This window comes from Muscardinus avellanarius, assembly GCF_963383645.1.
Source record: "Muscardinus avellanarius genome assembly, chromosome: 3".
Classification (NCBI taxonomy): domain Eukaryota; kingdom Metazoa; phylum Chordata; class Mammalia; order Rodentia; family Gliridae; genus Muscardinus; species Muscardinus avellanarius.
In genome coordinates this window covers 12,209,441-12,231,278 of record NC_137788.1, presented here as the reverse complement: position 1 = coordinate 12,231,278, position 21,838 = coordinate 12,209,441, and the positions used below count along the sequence as shown (strand labels likewise).

The 21,838-nt window shown below is 50.3% G+C and overlaps 1 protein-coding gene across 2 annotated transcripts in view; it reads right to left on the bottom strand.

Moving 5' to 3' along the window:
* Window positions 1–21,838, bottom strand: part of PLEKHM2 (pleckstrin homology and RUN domain containing M2) — a gene marked incomplete at both ends in the record, with an annotated part of 42,746 nt that overhangs the window by 14,829 nt on the left and 6,079 nt on the right. For both annotated transcript variants that reach the window (XM_080692608.1, XM_080692609.1), the window contains 4 exons: window positions 2,458–2,545; window positions 2,990–3,089; window positions 3,518–3,627; window positions 3,823–3,929. In XM_080692608.1, coding sequence (XP_080548734.1) covers window positions 2,458–2,545; window positions 2,990–3,089; window positions 3,518–3,627; window positions 3,823–3,929 — 405 coding nt within the window. The remainder of the gene's footprint in view (window positions 1–2,457; window positions 2,546–2,989; window positions 3,090–3,517; window positions 3,628–3,822; window positions 3,930–21,838) is intronic.

Below are 21,838 nucleotides of genomic sequence, written 5' to 3'. Positions count from 1 at the left end.
GAATCCCCTGAATTCAATCCCCAGTACTGAAAAAAAAAAAAAGAAGCCGGGCATGGTGGCGCACGCTTGTAATCCCAGCGCTTGGGAGGCGGAGACTAGAAGATCTCGCAGGTTTGAAGCCAGCCTCACGGCTTAAGAAACCCTGTTTCCAAATAAAAAAAAATATAAAATAGGTCTGGGAGGGTAGCCCGGAGATAGAAGGGTTCCACCCCCAGTACCACCACAAAATAAATACATTAAAAAAAGGAAAAGAGAAAAAAAAAAGGGATTGGAATGTAGCTCAGTGGTACAAAAAAGGAGGAGGAGGAGGAGGAGGAGGAGGGGAGAGAGTTGTCAGAATCAGTACACTCATGCCTCCTTGGTCTCTCTACTATCTGAAGCACTCGTTTTCTCCCAGTCCCTTTTTTGGCCTGTGTTGTTGGGTGGGACGGCGAAGGCGCTTCAGCTGGGCTGGGGTAGCCCGTCCACCTTGACCAGCCCAAGACCTGGAGGTGCTCTGGAGCCTCTTTTGGCCACCAGTATATCTGTGCAGTAGTCTCCCCTAGTCCATGGGTTCACATTCTCGGTCTTAATTACCCTGTTCCAAAAACAATTGAAGGGAGACTTCCAGAAATAAACAATTTGTAAGTTTTTTGTTTTTTTGTGTGTGGTATTGGGGGTGGAACCCAGAGGCTTTCTACCTCTGGGCTATACTCCCGGACCTACTTTATATTTTATTTGGAAACAGGGTCTCACCAAGTTGCTGAGAGCCTCGCTAAGTAGCTGAGGCTGGCTTCGATCCTCCTGTCTCAGCCTCCCAAGCACGGGGATTACAAGCGTGCGCCACCATGATTATAATCCCAGTACTTGGGCAGCTGAGACAGCAGGATCGCAGAGTCAAAGCCACCCCGGGAAGGGAGCAAGCCTTTCAGAAACCTAGTGAAACCGTTTCCAAATAAAAAAAACAAAATCAGGCTGGGGACATAGCTTGGAGGTAGAATGCCTCTAGGTTCAATCACCAGTACACCCTAAAAAAAGTATATAATTTTATTATAATAAATGTTATTACAGTATATTGTTATAATTGTTGTTTTACTCTTAGTTGCTGTAGTTATCTTTTACTGGGCCTAGCTTATTATTATTATTATTTTTGTAGTACTGGGAGTGGAACTCAGGGGCTTTTCTACCTCTAGGCTATACTTCCAAACCTATTTTATACTTTATTTGGAAACAGGGTCTCACTAAGTTGCTGAGAGCTGCACTGAGTAGCTGAGGCTGGCTTTGAACCTGTGTGATCCTCCTGTCTCAGCCTCCCAAGCGCTGGGATTACAAGCGTGTACCACCACATCCGGCTCCCCTAACTTATTTTATTTTTTTATTTTTATTTTTGGTGGTACTGGGGTTCCTGGAAGCCCTTCTACCTCCGGGCTACACTCCCAGACCTATTTTTTATACTTTTTTATTTGGAAACAGGGTCTCATAAGCCAGCGCGCGCGGCTGGCTTCGAACCTGCGCGATCCTCCTGTCTCTGCCTCCCAAGCGCGGGGATTACAAGCGTGCGCCACCACGCCCGGCCCCTAACTTATTTTAAAAAATTTTATTTACTTATTTTTTTACAGTCCTGGGAATGGAACCCAGGGACATTCTACCTTCGAGCTACACCCCCAACCCTACTTTTTACCCTTTTAAAATTTTATTTTATTTTAATTTGGAACATATTGAAAATGGCATACTTTTATTTATTTAAATTTTGTTTTTTGCAGGTCTGGGGATGGAACCCAGAGGCAGTTGACCTCTGAGCTATGCCCCTGCCCAATTTTTTATTATTTATTTTGAAACAGGGTCTCACTGAGTTGCAGAGGGCCTCACTAAGTAGCTGAGGTTGTCCACGAACTGCGATGCTCCTGTCTCAGCCTCCCAAATGCCAGGATTACAAGCGTGCCCACCACGCCTGGCTGGGCCTAACTTATAAAGTAAATCCTTTGATGGGCATGTAATGTATGGGGACACCAGTGTAGATGGGGTTGGGGACCCTGCGATTTCAGGCATGGCTGGGTCTGGTGCGTAAGGGGGCTGCTGTAGGGGGTGTGGTGTGAGGGAACCTGAGAACCTGAAGACGGGCCCAGAGCACATCACCTGGGAGCACCGGACCAACGGTGCTCGCCACAGGAATCCCAGGAAGCTCCCGCCCCAGACACAAGGCCAAAGGCCAGCCCTGGGCTAAGATGCTCCAGCCAATGTGGCTTCTCTCCAAGTTGGGTAGAGAGATGGGGAGAAGTTCCTGGAATCGGAATCCTTGTGATTCAAGAGAAAGACTCCCTCCCCTTCCACTCAACTCCGCAGACCTGAAACCTTTCCTTCACCACACAAACAAGCTTTGCTTCAGTTCACCCAGGGCACCAAGCTCCCTTGGCACCAAGCTCCCTTGCCGCGTGCGCGCCGCCCCCAGAGCCCCTGCTTCCTCCAGAAGCATCTCACCAGATCTAGGTCGAACCGGATGAACTCCAGCCCAGACACCAAGGTCAGGAAGAGCGCCAGGTGATCATGGCTGCAGACCAGGGCGTTCCTGTGACACGTGAGAAGAGACGCCGATGCTTCTGGGGCTGTTCTCAGTGTGGCCCAAATTGCAGTGGGCAGTGTGAAACTGGACACGTGCCAGCCCACCACCTGGCCGGCACCGCCCCGCGTGTTCCCGCCCGTGTGCTCCCTCCCAGGGCTCCCGGAGCCCTCCGTCTGCAGAGGCCGCAGCACAGGGCCTGTGGGGTTCTCAGTAGCTGCTATAAATAGTCTCCCTGCAGCGAGCCCAGCAAAGGCTGAAGCGAGGTGGAGGACTCGGTCAGGCAGAGGAGCCGCCTACCGTGCAGCAGGAGGCCAGCCAGGCCCCAGGGCTCCCGGGCCAGCACTGCTAGGCCTCTGACGGCCAAAGGAGGCTTAGGGACGAGGCCGGGTCGGGAGGCTTAGGGACGAGGCCGGGTCGGGAGGCCAGTGAGACAGCGCTCCAGACACTCACCTGACATAGTACTTCTGCAGCAGGGTCAGGTTCTCCTGGAACAGACGCAGGTAGCTCTCCAAGGAGTTCTCGTTGAGGGCCAGGTACAGCCAGGCCCGGCCTGCAGGTGAGGGCGCCAGTGACTGAGGGAGCCGGGCAAGGCGCGCCTTTTGCTCCTGCGCCAAGCAAGGGCACAAGGAAGGAAGGGGCAGGCGAGGGGGCAGGCGAGCCAGCTGCAGGCCCCAGCCCACAGGGACGCCCGAGCGGGCGCCCGCCCGTCAGAGGCAGACCGCAGGACACTGCCCTGCGGCCAGGCTCCTGCTGGTGCACTCGGCCTGGGGTCTCGGAGGAGCCCAGTCCGTCCCTCCCCCCATCCCATGTCCTGCTCCCCTTCACCCCATCGCTGACGTGCCAGGAGGAGGCCTGGTGCAGGGCGCTGGCACTTGAACTGCTGCTGCTGCCGTCCCCGGGCCGCCCTGGCCTGGACCTGAGCCCGAGCTGCCCGCAGGAGGCAGCCGGCCCCTGCCGTGTCTCCCTGGCACTACTCACTGCGCCCCAGGTTGGTAGCCACGTGCTGCAGCACCTCGATCTGCTTGACGGCTTCTCTCCGGGTGAAATGCACCACGAGCACCCAGTAACCAGAGGAGAGGTCTTGCAGTCTGTGAGGATGGACAGCAGGCTGGGGCCTGGGCAGGGCCACGGCGGAGCCGCCGCCAGGGATCCCGCGAGCACCCCGCATGGCTCCGCGCCTCCCTTCCCTGCCGGGCCGGCCGGTTTCCAGGGCTCACTACGGGCAGACCGCAGCCCAGTCGGTGAGGCAGACAGGACTCGGCCAGGGCCACAGCCACACTCACCCGTAGAGCAGCGCGTGGTCCAGGTGCTCACACAGGCGCTGCAGGACCTTGTCGTGGTTCCGGATGGCGGGGGTCTCATCCTCACACGCGGCAAAGTAGCTCTGCAGCTGAAAGATAGTCAGAAGCAGATAAAGAGGAGGGCTCAGAAGTTCCGCAGCTGAGAAGGCGGCCCAGAAGACCACCAGAGAGCACGCACCGCAAGGACTGGGGTCTCCTGGGCTGCCTGCCCGCTCTGGGTGCTGCGCTGGACGTTCCAGTGGACAAAGGCTGTCCTCACAGCCCATCCCCAGGACCCTCCGTGTGCACTCTGCATGAGGACATCTTTTATTTATTTTGGCGACACTGGGGATTGAGCCTAGGGGCCATCCACCTCTGAGCTACACACTCAGCCCTATTTTCTTTTCTTTGGAAACAGACTCTAAGATACTACACCTTGGCCTCACACCTGCAATCCTCCTATCTCAGCCTCCCAAATACAGGGATTACAGGTGTGCGCCACCAGGCCTGGCCCCACGATAAATGTTTTTTTGCAGTACTAGGTATTCTACCTCCTAGCTACACCCCTAGTCTTATTTTTTATTTTATTTTTTTTTATTTTTTGGTGGTACTGGGGTTCCTGGAAGCCCTTCTACCTCCGGGCTACACTCCCAGACCTATTTTTACATTTTTATTTGGAAACAGGGTCTCCTAAGCCAGCGCGCGCGGCTGGCTTCGAACCTGCGCGATCCTCCTGTCTCTGCCTCCCAAGCGCGGGGATGACAAGCGTGCACCACCACGCCCGGCCTTAGCCTTATTTTTTTTTTAATTCTTTATTTTGAAACAGGGTCTCACTGAGTTGCAAAGGGCTCACTAAGTAGTAGCTGAAGCTGTCCTCCAGCCACCATTCTCCTGTCTCAGCCTCCTAAATGCTGAAATTAAAAGTGTGCACCACCACACCCAACCCCACAATGACATCTTGATGCTGGGGGGGGGGTACTGACAGCCCCCACACAGAGGTCAGGCGGCCCTAGGCTTCTGGCCAGGCTGTCGTAAACAGTGCTGTCTATACAAATGACATGCAAACACATGGGGCCCGCGTGGGGCCGGCTGCCCTCTGCACACACTAAGGGCTGACGAACTGGGTCACCTGCTCTGATGGCCTTCTTGCCAAAGACTGACATGGAGCACTGGCTTTGCCTAAGGGACCTGGCAGGGCTGGATAGGAATCTGGGTGCATGCCAGGCTCCTGTCAGCCCTGCAGCGCCAAGGACACTGTTCCCAGGCTGGACTGCTGCAAGGAGACTGGCAGCAGGTGTAGTGACTGCAAATGGGGCTACAGAGGAGGCCCCTTCAGCAGAGCCAGGGAGAAGTGCCTCACCAAGCTCACACGGCGTCTCCCGGCTGGCCGCTGCCTTTCCAACAGCCAGAGGGAGAAGAAGACAGGAAAGGGCACAGATCCCTGCACGTCGGTCTCAGGTTTAGACTCTTAGGACAAACAGGTTCTCAAGTGTTTTCTGGAAGCAGTGGTACAGACGGCTGCAGCCAGCAGGATCCGTCACCCACACCAATACGCATGTGCTCTGGGAGCAAGGGCAACCATTCCACCCACGACAAAGGCCCTCTCTTCTCTGTGACCAGAGCAAGCCCAGCAGCGCTGCTGGCTGGACAGACCTCAGTCCTCGGGGTCTTCCCCGCACCCCAGCAGGCAAACCAAGGGGAAGGCGGGCAGGACTGCGAGGCAGAGCTGGCGTGGCGGCGCAGGCCTATGATCCTAGTACTTGGGAGGCTGAGACAGGAGGATCGCAGTTCGAAGCCAGCCTAAGCTACTTAGTGAGGCTCTCGGCAACTTAGTGAGACCCTGTTTCCAAGTAAAATATAAAATAGGTCTGGGAGTGTAGCCCGGAGGTAGAAAGCCTCTGGGTTCCACCCCCAGTACCCTCCCAAAAAAAATAGAGAATAAAAAATAGGGCTGGGCGTGTGGCTTGGAGGTAGAATGGTCCTGGGTTCCATCCCCAGTGTCTGTCTGTCTGTCTGTCTGTCTGTCTCTCTCTCTCTCTCTCTCACACACACACACACACACACACACGATCTGAGCTGGGGGTACATTTACAATCCACCTAGGTCCTACCACCTGCCCTTCACATTCCTCCACGATGGGCCAAAGCTGGATATAATTAGTCTAATTTTTGCCAGCCCACTTGGTGAAAAGTGGTACCCCCCCCCCCATGCTGGGGATTGAACTCAGGGGCATTCCGCCTTTGAGCTACACCTCCAACCCTATTTTTTATTCTTTATTTTAAAGCAGGATCTCACTAAATTGTGGAGGGCCGAGGCTGGCCGCAAACCTGCGATTCTTCTGCTTGGTCTCCAGAGTACTGGGATTATGAGCGAGCGCCGCCGCGCCCAGCTCCGAATTGTTTTAAACTGCATTTTTTAATTGAAGTATGCTCGAGCGTTTTCATCAGCTGCTGCATCTTTCTGTGAAAGCTCTTCACAGCAGCAGCCCGTCGCCTGTGTTCACGGATCTGTTCCACAGCTGTGTCCACGCACAGGTCAGCTCACTGAACTCCAGCAAGTTCCTCCAGTGTCAACTGACCTTTAAATATTGCTGTTGTTATTTTTTCCTGCCCCTGAGAAAACTTATTTTTATGCCACGGTCCCTCTAGATTGCTGAGTCTGGTCTCAAATCTGTGATCCTCTTGTCTCAGCCTCCCAAGAACTGGGATTACAGGCATGCGCCACGGTGTCCAAAATCTTCCTCCTTCCTTCCTCCATTCATCAGTACTGGGGATTGAACCCAGGACCTTGCACAGGCTAGGCAAGTGTTCTACGATTGAGCTACACCCCCAGCCCTTTTTATTTATTTATTTATTTATTTATTTATTTATTTATTTGGTGGAACCCCGGGGCTTTTCTACCTCCGGGCTACACTCCCAGACCTATTTTATGTTTTACTTGGAAACAGGGTCTCACTAAGTTGCTGAGAGCCTCACTAAGTAGCTGAGGCTGGCTTCGAACCTGTGTGATCCTCCTGTCTCAGCCTCCCAAGGATATTTTACTTTTAGTCCATTCTTTTTTTTTTTTCTTTTTGGTACTAGAGATGGAACCCAGGGGATTTTTACCTCTGGGTTACACTCCCAGACCTATTTTATATTTTTATTTGGAAACAGGGTCTCACTAAGTTGCTGAGAGCCTCACTAAGTAGCTGAGGTCGGCTTTTGAGCCTGCGATCCTCCTGTCTCAGCCTCCCAAGCGCGGCGATTACAAGCGTGCGCCACCACGCCCGGCTCAGTCCATCCTTATAGAATCAAATTTCAATTCTCTTTTGGATTTCTACTAGAATTGTGCTAAATCCAGAGATTATTTGGAGAGAGAAAATATATTTTGCAATATTGGATCTTTTTATTTATTTATTTTTTGTGGTACTGGGGATTGAACCCAGGGGCATACTAACTCTGAGCTCCACCCCCAGTCCCATTTTTTTTTTTTTTTCAGGTCTGGAGATAGAACCCAGGGGCATTTGACCTGCAAGCTACATTCCCTGCCCTATTTTTTTTTTTTTTATTCTTTATTTTGAAAAAGGGTCTCACTGAGTTGCAGAGGGCCTCACCAAGTAGCTGAGGATATCCGCGAACCACGATCATCCGGTCTCAGCCTCCTGAATGCTGGGATTACAAGCGTGTGCCACCACACCCAGCTCCCAGCCCCAGTTTTTATTCCTTATTTTGAAACAGGGTCTCAATGAGTTGCAAGGGCCTCTCACTAAGTAGTTGAGGCTGGCCGAGAACCCAGATCCTCCTGTCTTGGCCTCCCAAATGCTGGGATTACAAACATGTGCCACCATGCCTGCTGAATCCTTTATTTACAAACATGGTCTCCCCTCATTTATTCAGGACTTCTTTTATATCTTGGTAGTTGTTTTTTTTTAAACTGGGGTTTGAACTTAGAGGCATTCAACCTCTGAGCCACCCCCGCCCCATTTTCTTTTTTATTTTATTTTTATTTTGAAACAAGGTCTCACTAAGTTGATGAGTCTCACTACTGGCTGAGAATGTCTTCAAACCTGTGATCCTCAAGTCTCAGCCTCCCAAGTACTGGGCTTACAGGTGTGCGCCATCATGCTTGGCTTTTCTGGTAAATTTTGCAACTTTCATTAGATAACATCATGTGCATCCACGATGGGCATCCTGGGTAGTTTGCTACCTACACGTGATATTATGAGGAACTATCTGCAGCCATGAAACATTTTCTGGAAACAGTCCACTACAGGGGTGTCCACCGTGCTGCTGGAGAGAGGGCTTGAGGACGGGAGGCTCTGCCGACACTCAACTGTACGCTCCTGGCAGATGACTTGAACCTCTTACCCTCATTTTTCTGCATCTGTAACACAGGTTTAAAGGACTTTGGGGGAGTACTGAAATTCTACCTCGGAGCTAAACCCCAGCCCTGTTTTTTATTCTTTTATTTTGACACAGGGCCTAAGTTGCAGAGGGCTTCACTAAGTAGCTGAGGTTGGCTGCGAACCCAGATCCTCCTGTCTCAGCCTCCCAAGTACTGGGATTACAAGCGTGCGCCACCACACCCAGTTTAAAAGGATTTTTTGGAGCTAAAATTTCCTGTAAGGATTTTTTGGAGCTAAAATTTCCTGTACGGTAGTCTCTATTCATATGCAGTTATTTAAGTATCTGGGAAACTGAGACAAGAGGATCACAGGTTCATCGCCAGTACACAGTAACTTAGCAAAACCCTGCTCCAAAATTTCAAAATAAAAAGGGCCGGGAGTACAATGCCACCGGGTGTGGCGGCGCACGCTTGTAATCCCTGCGCTTGGGAGGCTGAGACGGGAGGATGGCGCGGGTTGGAAGATGCGCTCAGCTCTGGGTAGCTAACGCTCGGTTCCCTGGCAGGTGCTTCCAACACCTGCTCCCGACATTCTTCACAGTGAGAGGCTGGTAAAGAGTTTCTATCATCTCAGTGGACAAGAAGATCCTGAATCAATGCTACAACCCAACAGAGATCTTGAAGAGAGCAGGAAAAAGAAACAGAACTTGAGGAGCGATGTCGGCAGCTCGAGGTCACGCCGGGAAGCTGGTTGGCAAGGGAGAGACAGACGGGGCGCTCCGCCCTGCGCCACAGGGAGGCCCAGAGCGACCACTTCGCACCCCAGCAAGGCCAGTGGGTTCCAGAGATCAGTCCTGGTCTCAATGAGGACTCCGAACTGTGGAACGGACGGGGGTAGACAGCAATCACAGCTCGGCTGGGGCACAATTAGCATCTTTTCTGCCAGATTACTCTTCATTTTGGTAAAGTATATGCTGACAGCTAAGGCCAACTGAACCAGAGCCCCAGACGCTGAGCACTTCTGTGCGCCAGGGAAGCTCCTGGGGTCAGATGACTCTGACTCTGCTACTCAGCTACCCAGCTATCGACTGTGATGACGGGCGGATCGCTCACCCTCTCCGAACCCGGTTTCCTCATCTGTAAAATTGGACATGTTAACCGTACCCTCCCTGCGGGCTGTCCTGAGGTTCAGATGCCAGTCACACTGCACTGACCGAAGCGCGCAACACCTCGTAAACACCATGCTGCTGCTGCTGAGCACGCGCGTCTCGGAGCACTGCCGAGTCCCCCAGTACCTGCAACGTGCCGCAGAGCAAGCAGGTGCAGAGCCAGGTTTTAACCCAGGTATGTTCATCAAACCTGGGTTCAGGAACCCCCATGAATGAGGTGCATAAAATGTTACATCCATCCATCCTTCCTTCCTTCTTTCCTTCCTTCCTTCTTGTACTAGAGGTGGAACTCAGAAGCATTCTGCCCCTAAGCTATATCCCCAACCCTATTTTATTTTTTCTGGTACTGAGTATTAAACCCAGGGACATTCTCCCTCTGAGCTATACGCCCAGCCATTTTTTATTTTGAAACAGGGTCTCCCAGGGTTGCTGAGATTGCCCTTGACCCTATTCAGCCTCCCAAGTACTGAGATTACAGGTGCGTGCCACCACGCCCAGCCCTTTTTTTCTATTTTGAAACAGGGTCTCACAAAGCTGCAGAGATTGGGTTCCAACCTGCGACCCTCCTGCCTCAGCCTTCCAAGTACTGGGCATGCACCATCACGCCTAGCTATTTACATCTCTTTCTAATATGCTTTAGGAGGACTCAAGAAAGAAAAACTCAGTGCTCCCTCTCCTTTTTTTTCCCTTGTGGTACTAGAGATGGAGCCCAGGTATCACATGAGATATTCTACCTCTGAGCTATACCTTTAGCCCGATTTTTCTATTTTTATTTTGAAACAGGGTCTTACTAGGTTAATGAGAGTCTCGCTACTTGCTGAGGCTATCCTTGAACCTGCGATCCTTTTTCAGCCTCCCAAGTACTGGGATTGCAAGCGTGTGCCATGCCACCACACCCAGCTTTTATTTTTTAAAATAAAATATATATATTTTTTGTGGTACTGGGGGTAGAACCCAGGGGCCTTTTCTACCTCCGGGCTATACTCCCAGACATATTTTATACTTTATTTGGAAACAGGGTCTCACTGGCGTCAAACCTGTGTGATCCTCCTGTCTCTACCTCCCAAACGCTGGAATTACAAGCATGCGCCACCATGCCTGGCTAAAATATTATTTTTAAAATTTACTTACTTGTTTATTTTTGTGGTACTGGGGATTGAATCCAGGGGCATTCTACCTCAGAGCTACATCCCCAACCCAATTTTTTATTCTCTGTTCTTGTAAGAGGTTCTCACTAAATTGCAGACAGCCTCACTAGGTAGCTGACACTGGCCACAAAACTGAGATCCTTCGATCACAGCCTCCCAAGTACTGGGATTACAAAGCATGTGCCACCACACCCAGCCAGCTTCCTCTTTATTTATTTTTCCAGCTTCCTCTTTTGTATATTTATTTATGTTTCTGGTACTAGGGATGGAAAACAGGGGCATCCTACCTCTGGGCGAAACATCAAGCCCTATTTTTTTAAGATATATATATATATTTTTTGGGGGGTGGTACTGGAGGTGGAACCCAGAGGCTTTCTACCTCCTGGCTATACTCCCAGACCTATTTTATATTTTATTTGGAAACAGGGTCTCACTAAGTTGCTGAGAGCCTCACTCAGTAGCTGAGGCTGGCTTCGAACCTGTGTGATCCTCCTGTCTCAGCCTCCCAAGCGCGGGGATTACAAGCGTGTGCCACCATGCCCGGCTAAATATATATTTTTATTGGTGCATTGTAGTCAAACATCACAATGGAATATAAGACTTGTGAGGATATACAAGCACACATCATCCAATTAGCCTTTATCCAATCGCCATCGCACCCCCTCCCCCTCCCTCAATCCCATGCTTGATTTAATATTAACTTTGATATTTGTTTACGTACATCATGTGTTTTAAAGAGATTCCATCTTCTCCCATCCCATCCCCTCTGATTGGTCACCTTAATTGCTCCTCCATAAGGCCCTTTCTTCCACTAGATTCCCTCCGATTACTCATTTCTTCCTAGTTTTTGCATATTAGGGAAAGCATCTGATTTTTTATTTTCTGTGATCTTTCTCTGTGTACACTGCATTGCAAGTTCCGATCCCACTCTTGAAGGCCCTGGCACCAGCCTGGCCACCCAGCAGACTCTGATCCCAGCCTCGCTGGCTCCAGCACTAGCCTTCCCTCACGGCAGGCTCCGATCCCGGCCTCACTAGCCTCGACACCGGCCTCCCCCCTTGGCAGGCTCCGATCCTGGTCTTGGAGGCCCCAGCACTGGCCTTGCCTCATGGCAGGCTCTGATCCCAGCCTTGGAGGCCCCAGCGCTGGCCTTGCCTCACGGCAGGTTCTGATCCCAGCCTTGGAGGCCCCAGCACTGGCCTTGCCTCATGGCAGGCTCTGATCCCAGCCTTGGAGGCCCCAGCACTGGCCTTGCCTCACGGCAGGCTCCGATCCCGGCCTCGCTGGCCCTGGCACTGGCCTCACCCCTTGTCTCAAGCCCAATTTTTATTCTTTATTTTGAAACAGGGTCTCACTGAGTTGCAAAGGGCCTTACTAAGTAGCTGAGGCTGTTCACGAACCGCGATCCTCCTGTCTCAGCCTCCTGAATGCTGCGACTACAAGCATAAACCACCATGCTCAACTCCTTCTTTTCTTTTCTCTTTATACTGGGGATTGAACCCAGAGGCATTCTACCTCCAAGTTATACCCCCAGTCCGGTTTTATTTATTTTGAAACAGCATCTCACTAAGTTGCAGAGGGCCTCGCTAGGTTACAAGGCTGGCTTTGAACCTGCGATCCTCCTGTCTCAGCCTCCCAAGTACTGGGATTACAGGCCTGTGCCATCATATCTGACGGATACTATTTGTTTTTTTGTTGTTGGTGGTGTATGTGTGGTGCTGGGGACTGACCCAGGGGCATTCTACCTCCAGGCTACAACCCAGCCCAACTTTATTTTTTGTCCTGTCTCAGCCTGCCAAGTACTGGGATTATAGGAATGTGTCACCATACCTAGCTCAGATACTTTTTTTTAAATGGAATTCTACAAAAGCCTTGCTCTTGTAAAACTTACATTCTGGTGCCAGAGATAAACTATGTGTAAATATATCATCTAGCACTGTAGAGCAGTAAGTGCCGTAAGAAAACAAAACAGAGCCAGGTGTGGTGTTGCACACATATGATCCCAGTACTTGGGAGGCTGAGACAGGTAGGTCACAAGTTTGAGGCTAGCCTCAGCAATTTAATGAGATTCTGTCTGATATATATATATATATATATATATGGCAAGCCATTTCCACTTCTGGAAACAGACTGTTTCAGATCCTTTCCCTGGAACGAATCACTTTATCATGGCCTCCTCCTAAACTGAACCTCACTTTCCTAAATATACCTCTTATATGCCCTTAAACACAAACATATATATATATATATATATATATATATATATATATATATATTTTTTTTTTTAAGTATATATATTTAAGGGGGTACTAAGAATTAAACCCAGAGTATTCTACTTCTAAGCTAACCCCCAGCCCTTTTATCTTGTATTCTGAAAAAGTGTCTTGCTAAGTTACTAAGGCTGGCCTCAAACCTGTGATCCTTCTCTCTCAGCCTCCCAAGTATTGGGATTACAGACACGCATCAACATTTCTGACTAAATAAATAAATAAATGGTTCTAGGGTGTAGCTCAGAGGCAGGATTCCGTGGGGTTCAAAAAAATAAAGCTAGGTGTGGTAGTGCATACTTGTAATCCCCGCACTTGGGAGGCTGAGACAGGAAGATCACAGGTTAGAAGGCAGACTCAGCTACTTAGTGAGGCTCTGAGCAACTTAGCAAGACCCTGTTTCCAAATAAAGTATAAAATAGGCCTGAAGTATAGCCTGGAGGTAGAAAAGACCCTGGGTTCCACCCCCAGTACCACACACACACACACACACACACACACACACACACACACACACTAATAATAATAAATAAATAAATAAATAAAACAAAAAGAACTGGCTGGGCATGGTGTACCTATCTATTATCCTAGTACTTGGGAGGCTGAGACAAGAAGATTGCAGGTTGGAAAGCCAGTCTCAGCAATTTGGTGAGACCTCTGTTTCAAAAAAATAAAAAATTAAAAGCCGGCATGGTGGCGCACGCTTGTAATCCCTGAGCTTGGGAGGCTGAGACAGGAGGATTGCACAGGTTCAAAGCCAACCTCAGCTACTTATTGAGGCTCTCAGCAATTTAGTGAGACCCTGTTTCCAAAAAATATATAAAAATAGGTCTGGGAGTATAGCCTGGAGGTAGAAAGCCTCTGGGTTCCATCCCTAGTACCACCAAAAAAAAAAAAAAAGTAAAAAATTTAAAAATTTAAAAATGAGGCTGGAGTATAGCTTAGAGGTAGAATGTCCCTGAGTTCAATCCCCAGTACTAATAAATAAATAAATGTGGATATAGTTCAGAGGCAGAGTGCTTGCTTAAAGTGAGCAAAACCCTATTTTGTTTTTAATTGTATGGGGGATGGAACCCAGGGGCACTGTACCTCCAAGCTACACCCACAGCCCTATTTTTTATTATTTTGGAACAGGGTCTCACTGAGTTTCAAAGGGCCTAAGTAGCTGAGGCTGTCCTCGAACTTGGTTCCTCCTGTCTCAGCCTCCCAAATGCTGGGATTACAAGCCTGTATCACCATGCCTGGCAAAGCCCTGGGTTTAATCCCAAAAATAAACAACCAAGGCTGGGTATGGGGTCTCTTATAAATACTGGGTCAGAGAAGATCTGTCTGAGGACGGGACCAATGAGGTGCTTGGGGAAGAGTATTCCGGCTAGGGAACAGCAGGTGCAAAGTCGGAGGCAGGTGCCACAGCGAGGCACCCGGCTGGAGCTCAGGGCAAGGGTGCGCGTGGCAGCGATGAAGTCGGAGGCAGCCAGGGCCCAGTCACGGCAGCTGCGCAGGAGACGGGCCGTGTCCTGCAGGACCAGTTGGGTGGGAAGCTGCTGGGGGTGGGGAGTGGAAGTAGCAGGGTCAGATGCCGTGTCACAAGGCTGCTTGGCTGCTGCCAGACTGGGAAGGCCGGGCCGGGACTGCCGGCAGCTCTCTCCAGTGTGGGTGGGAGAATGGAAGAGGCTGTGGGGGGCGGGTGAGACAGCTGGGATCAGGACCCGAAGGTGGGGTCCAGGGTTTGCAATGGATTGGATGTGGAAGAAGAGAAAAGCAGCTGCCAATAATTCTTAGGCTTTTGGTCTCAGCAACTGAATGTCAGAGCCATTTCTGGGTCAGGTGGTGTTCTGCCATGATAAATTAAAAATGTTACTGGGCGCGGTGGCGCATGCTTGCAATCCCAGCATTTAGGAGGCTGAGACAGGAGGATCGAGGTTTATTTAGTGAGGCCCTTTGCAACTCAGTGAGACCCTGTTTCAACATAAAGAATAAAATATAGGGCTGAGGGTATAGCTCAGAGGTAGATTGCCCCTGGGGTTCCGTCCCTAGTACCACACACACACACACACACACACACACACACACACACACACACACGCCTATCAGATCCAGGTATGGTGGCACATGCCTGTAATCCCAGTACTTGGGAGGCTGAGATAGGAGGATCACACAGATTCAAAACCAGCCTCAGCTACTTAGTGAGACCCTGTTTCCAAATAAAATATAAAATAGGTATGGAAGTATACCCGGAGGTAGAAAGCCCCTGGATTCCATCCCTAGTACCCCCCCACAAAACAAAACAAAACAAAAAAACTCTGCTAATAAATAAAGACAAAAAAAGATCTGGACGTGATGGCACACACTTGTAATCCCAGTACTTGGAAAGCTGTGACAGGAGGATCAAAGGTTTGAAGCCAGCCTCAGCAATTTAGCAAGGCCTTCTGCAATTTAGTGAGACCTGGTTTCAAAATAAGAAATGAGGGCCGGGCGTGGTGGCACATGCTTGTAATCCCCACGCTTGGGAGGCAGAGACAGGCAGGTTTTAAGCCAGCTGCACTGGCTTAAGAGACCCTGTTTCCAAATAAAAATATAAAAAATAGGTCTGGGAGTGTAGCCTGGAGGCAGAAGGGCTTCCAGGAACCCCAGTACCACAAAAAAAAAAAAAAAAAAAAAAAGAAAAGAAAAGAAAAGAAAAGAATCAGGCTGGAGATGTAGCTCAGAGGTAGAATGTTTCTCCAGTGCAGAGAGAGAGGAGAGAAGAGAGAGGAGGAGAGGAGAGAGAGGGAGAGGGAGAGAGAGAAGAAAAGCTTTGCTTTCCCCAAAGCCCATGAACTCTGAGGCCTGTGTCTCAAAAGCCTGTTCCCAGACCACACCCTCGACTGGCTGAGCTGCTCCTCTATGTCTGTTTTTTTGGGGTGTGCTTTGAGGAGAGCTGCTCAGCTCTTCCTGGATTCCCTTGAAGCCAGGAGGAGGGCACTCAAGTGTCCTGGGAAGACTGACCAACACAAGACGGCCAGGTCCTGTGGCTTCAGGGAAACGCGGGCGGCACACTCTAGCGAGCCAAGAAATGCCGGCCGCCCAGCGTCCTAATCAGGGTCAGCCCCACTCTGCTCTGAGCTGCCGGAGCCGGCCCTCGGTATCGTCTTCCATGTACACTCACAAGGCAGAATCTAAGGCTGGTCCTGAGAAACCCTTCCCATTGCTCCTGGTAGGAAAACAAAGGCAGCGGTGCCAGGCGATCAAGGGCCAAAGGTAACAATGGTGACAGGTGGCTTCCTTTCTTCCTCCCTGGTCAGTCAAGACCAAGAGAAGAGGGGGCTGTCAAGAGATGGGAGAGCTGGATTCCAGCTCACCACTGGCTCCAGGCTGTCCTGGAGGAAGACAGGGAGGGCCCCACCTCTTATTTACAGAAAGGACAAATCCCTGCTCAGGCACCAGGAGGGCCTGCAGGGCTGTGACCACAGCTGCCTGAACTGCTTCACCAGCGTGGGGCCCGACTGCGGCACCTGCCCACGCCCGCGCCCGGCCTGCCCACACACAGAGGGCGCAGGCCTGAGGGTGGAGGAGACACCGCCTGGCGCCACCTGAGGCTCGACTCGCTTCTGCTGCCCAGGGAGGTCACCAAGCAACAGCAGCCTCCCTTGTGGCTCCGTGGAGACCAAGGGTATTTATTTATTTATTTATTTATTTATTTTTGCAGTACTAAGGATATGAACCCAGGGGCATTCTACCTCCGAGCTACACCCCCAGCCCGATTTTTTATTCTTTATTTTGAAACAGGGTCTCACTGAGTTGCAAAGGGCCTCACCAAGTTGCTGAGGCTAGCCGCGAACTGCGATCCTCCTGTCTCAGCCTCCCAAATGCTGGGATTACAAGCGTGCACCCAACTAAAACCAAGGATATTCAGAGAGCATAATGTTTAGAACAGCCTCAGCAGCTCATGTTTAGGAGGTGGAAACCCAAAAGAAGAAAAGACTTCAACTGAAGGAAGGGTGGACTGCTTTCTCATCTCCAATCACCCCTTTAAAGAATTAAATCAGCCAGGCGTGGTGGCGCACGCTTGTAATCCCTGCACTTGGGAGGCAGAGACAGGAGGATCGTGCAGGTTCGAAGCCAGCCGCGCTGGCTTAAGAGACCCTGTTTCCAAATAAAAAATATTAAAAAAAAAATAGGTCTGGGAGTGTAGCCCGGAGGTAGAAGGGTTCCATTCTCAGTACCACCCCCCCCAAAAAAAAAAGAATTAAGTCAGCCAGGTGTGGTGGCACACACTTGTAATCCCCGCGTTTAGGAGGCTGAGACAGGAGATCGCACAGATTCGAAGCCAGCCTCAGCTAGTGAGGCTCTCAACAACTTAGTGAGACCCTATTTCCAAATAAAATATAAAAATAGGTCTGGGAATATAGCCCAGAGGTAGAAAGCCTCTGGTTTTCCATCCCCAGTACCACTGAAAAAATATAATAAAGAATTAAAGCCGGGCGTGGTGGCGCACGCTTGTAATCCCCGCGCTTGGGAGGCAGAGACAGGAGGATTGCGCAGGTTCGAAGCTAGCCACGCGCGCTGGCTTAGGAGACCCTGTTTCCAAATAAAAATGTAAAAATAGGTCTGGGAGTGTAGCCTGGAGGTAGAAGGGCTTCCAGGAACCCCAGTACCACCAAAAAAAAAAAAAAAAAAAAATTAAAGCCAGCAGCCAGGTGTGGTGGCACACGCCTATAATCCTAGTTCTTGGGAGGCTGAGATGGGAGGATTGCAGGCTCAGGGTTGGGGCCAGCCTCAGAAACTTAGCAAGGCTCTCAGTAACCTAGACAGACTCCACTTAAAAAAAAAAAAAAAAAAAGAATAGGGCCAGAAGTGTAGCTCAGAGGTAGAATGCCCCTGGGTTCAATCCTGAGCACCATAAAAATAAATAAATAAATCAGCCAGTGCTGCACACCTGTAATCCCAGTACTGGAAGGCTGAGACAGGAGGATCCCAGGTTTGAGGGAGGCCAGCATGCAGTAACTTAGTGAGACCCAATTTCAAAATAAAATAGAGATGGGTGTAACATAGACAGTAAAGCACTCTTGGTTTCAATTCCCAGTACACTCCCCCCAAAATAAAATAAACATAAAAAGGGCTGGGGATGCAGTTCGGTGGTAGAATACTTGCCTAGCACAGTATTCTATGCTCTGGGTTTGATCCTTAGTACTGCAAAAAAAAAAAAAAAAAAAAAAAAATGATACCAAGATTCCTGTTCCTTGGAAGCAGGGCTTGGGTTCTATCCCCAGTACTGCAAAAAAAAAAAAAAAAAAAAAAAAGTTCCTATGCCAACCCCAAAGGCCAGAGGTGATAGCCACAGGTGGGACGGAGCAGGCGCTGGTCCCGGGCGGCGGGGGTTTCTCAGAGCCTGTCTTTCAGAGCGGGGCCCTGGCTCCTTCTGCCTGGGTCGTTCACTTCCCCTTTCCACGCCCGCTGTGCCTGCAGTAAGACCTCATGAGTAAACCCCCCCACCAGACGATGGGAAATGAAAGAAACCAGTCACTGAAGACACATCCGTGGCGACAGACCCGCTCCAAGGCCCAGGCGCATACTCAGACTCTCTGGGCTGGAAGCGCAACTTCAGGGTGTGGCCAGGGACTACCGGGTGACCACAGAGGGCCGGCCTGGCCCACCCGCCTGCTGCCAGAATGTAACCCGCTCCCCTCCAACCCCAGGCACTGGCTCCAAATTCCAATCGTCACTCAAGACCTTCCGATCTGGATGGGTCTGAGCTAGAGCCGGCTAGAGAGAGGGAGAGGGCCCAGGGCGTTGTGACCAGCAGGAAGGACCACAAGGCTTCAAACAGATACCTGACATCGACTGGGCACAGTGGTGGGCTCCTGTAATGCCAGAACTTAGGAGGCTGAGACAGGAGGACTGCAGGATAGAGGCCAGCCTTGGCAACTTAGCAAGACCCTGATTTCGTTTTGTTTCACTGTGGTACTGGGGATTGAACCAAGAGGTGTTCTACTTCTGAGCTACACGCCCAGCCTCATTTTCTGTCTTTTTTTATTTTTGGTACTGGGGATTGAACCCAGGGGCATTCTACCTCTGAGCTACACCCTAAGCCCTATTTTATTTTTAGTTTGAAACAGGGTCTCAGTAGGTTGATGAGAGTCTCGGTGTCGTGGGAAAACAATTCCCTGTAGAGCGCTGAGCTGTTCCCAGGTTTGGGGTTGGAAACCCATCTCTTGGCTTCTGTGTCCAAAGAATTACAGCGCCAGTCAGAGACAAAGGCAGAGGTTTTGTTTAGGAAAAGTGGGGATACATGTTCAAGAAAGAATGTGGGCCACCTAGAGAGTGAGAGGCCCCTGGGGACTCTGCAGTCTTTTTTAGGGGACCCCAAGAGGGAGTGGCTGGGCACACGGTGGGGATGGGGTGACACTGATGGCTGGTCTCCTTTCTCTGAGTCCTCTGGCTCTCACCATTTCATTGGTGGGTGCTGGGTGACGCCTGGGTTGGACAAAAGGTGAGATTTCCTTTGGGATTTATTTTATTTTGGCCCAGTATCTCAGGAATTCTGGGGTGAAGACAGGCCATTATGATTAAAAGTATAGGCGTGGCCTGTTAGCGCCTAAGAAAAGGGAAGGCCAAGCTGGGAGGGCGTGGTGGCGCACGCTTGTCATCCCAGCACTTAGGAGGCTGAAACAGGAGGATCTCAGTTCACCACCAGCCTCAGCTACTTAGTGAGGCCCTCCACAATTTAGTGAGACCCTGTTTCAAAATAAAGAATAAAAAATAGGGCAGGGGGTGTAGCTTGGAGGTTGAATGCCCCTGGGTTCCATCCCTAGGCCCGCAGAAAAACAAACAAATAAATAAAACCAAGCGGGCAGGGCTCAGGACAAGCAGTTGCCACGTCTCCACTAGCATCTGTTCCCAGGCCCTGGTAGGGTGAGCGCGCAGTGCATGCTGCGTGCTTCCTGGCTGGGGGTCTTCGGGGCCTCCCAGTTTCTACTCTGCAAGAAAAGGAATAGAAGCTGGGTACAGTGGCACACATCTGCAATCCCAGTACTTGGGAGACTGAGACAGGAGGACCACAGGTTCGAGGCCAGCCCTCTAAAGCTTAGCGAGACCCTATTTCCAAATAAGAAATAAAATCGGGCTGGTGGTGTAGATCCCAGGTAGAATGCCTCGGGGTTCAATCCCCACTCCCAAGAAATAAATGAATAAAAAAGGAAAGAAGAGAAAAGGAAGAAAGTCACAGCTACAGCCCAAGTCAGGACCTGGGAAAGAAGAGGGAGAAGGTACTTCACTTTATAAAATGTATGTAAAGATATTTGATTTATAAACTTCTCACATACCCAAATACTAAGCCTTCTCCAGGAATGAGCTGTCCTTGCTGATTTTTAATATACCGGCAGAACTGTGTGTGTGTGTGTGTGTGTGTGTGTGTGTGTGTGTGTACTAGGGCTCAAACTCAGGGGTTCTACCTCAGAGCTACACTTCAGCCCTTTTTGTTTTTCATTTCAAAACAGGGTCTCTCTAAAATGGGGAGGCTGACCTTGAACCCGACCTTGAACTCGAGGCTGACCTTGAACCCGATCCTGGGTCTGATTCTCAAGTACTGGGATTACAGGTGTGGCCGCTGCATCCGGCAATGTACTGGCCGAGCTAACCTACCTAAGCGGGCAGGAAGGTGGCGAAGAGCCCACCCTCCAGGCGGCCTATCCCGAGGCACTGGCAGGCCGGGCTGGGCAACAGCTGTGGCCTGACTCGGGGTCCTGCATCCCGACCTGCAGGCAGCCCCCTCCCTGCTCACGGCGGCATGCCTGCTGGAAAAAGCCTCTCAGAGCCTCAACTGGTGGGCAGTGCGTGGCCGACCAGGTCAAGCAGGCGGGAAACTCGGGCCAGAGAAGCTGGTCAGTCTTGACCCATAGTAGTCACTGGACAGGTCACTTTATCAGGATTCCCTTCTCTGGCTCCAGGAGAGGGGAAAGGGAGGTGGGTTTGCTGGTCATTCTACAAACTTCTGAGTCATTTGTGTGTTTTTTTTATAGTAACTACTTGTTTTCCTTTGCTTTTTGTGTGTATGGTACTGGGGATAGAACCCAGGGGCATTCTATCTCAAGTTACACCCCCAGCCCTATTTTATTTATCTTGAAACAGGGTCTTGCCAGGCTGATAAGAGTCTTTCGACTTGCTGAGGCTGTCCTTGAACCTGTGATCCTCCAGTCTCAGCCTCCCAAGCACTAGGATTGCAAGCATGGAACACCACAGTTTTTCTTAAAAAGTTTCTTGCTGGGTGTGGTTAGTACACACCTATAATCCCTGTATTTAGGAGGCTGAGACCAGAGATCACAGGCTCAAGGACAGCCTCAGCAAGTAGTGAAAGCTGTTTCCAAATAAAAAATAAAGGCGGAAGTTGGGCGTGGTGGTGCACACTTGTGAGACCCTGTTTCCAAATAAAGTATAAAATAGGTCTGGGACTATAGCCCGGAGGTACAAAGCCTCTGGGTTCTACTCCCAGTTCCACACACACACACACAAAGAATAAAAATAGGGCTGGGTGTGTAACTCAGAGGTAGAATGCCTCTGGGTTCCATCCCCAGTAACGTAAAAGAAAGGAAGGAAGGAAGGAAGGAAGGCAGGCGGGCAGGCAGGCAGGCGGGCATGGTGGCGCAGGTTTGTAATCCCAGCATTTAGGAGGATGAGACAGAAGGATCGCGGTTGACGGACAGTCTCAGCACTAGTGAGGCCCTTTGCAACTCAGCGAGACCTTGTTTCAAAATAAAGAATAAAAAATAGGGCTGGGGTATAGCTCGGAGGTAGAATGTCCCTGGGTTCCATCCCCAGTACTGCAAAATAAATAAATAAATAAATAAATAAATAAATAAATAAATAAATATAAAAAATAAGAATGGCTGGGAGTTTAACTCAGAGGTAAAATGCCTCTGGGTTCAACCCTAGTACAAATAATATAAAATAAAAATCAAGTTCCCTTCTCCTCCCTTAATCAGTGCCCCTCACTGCTTAAGGGAAGTCTCTGGACGGGCACAGGCCAAAGCAAGCTTCTCTGCCAGTTCATCATGTGACCTGCCAGATGCCCACGTAACACCTCGGTATTTGGCTATGATTTCATTCCTCCTCTTCTAGTATAACATCCCCTCCA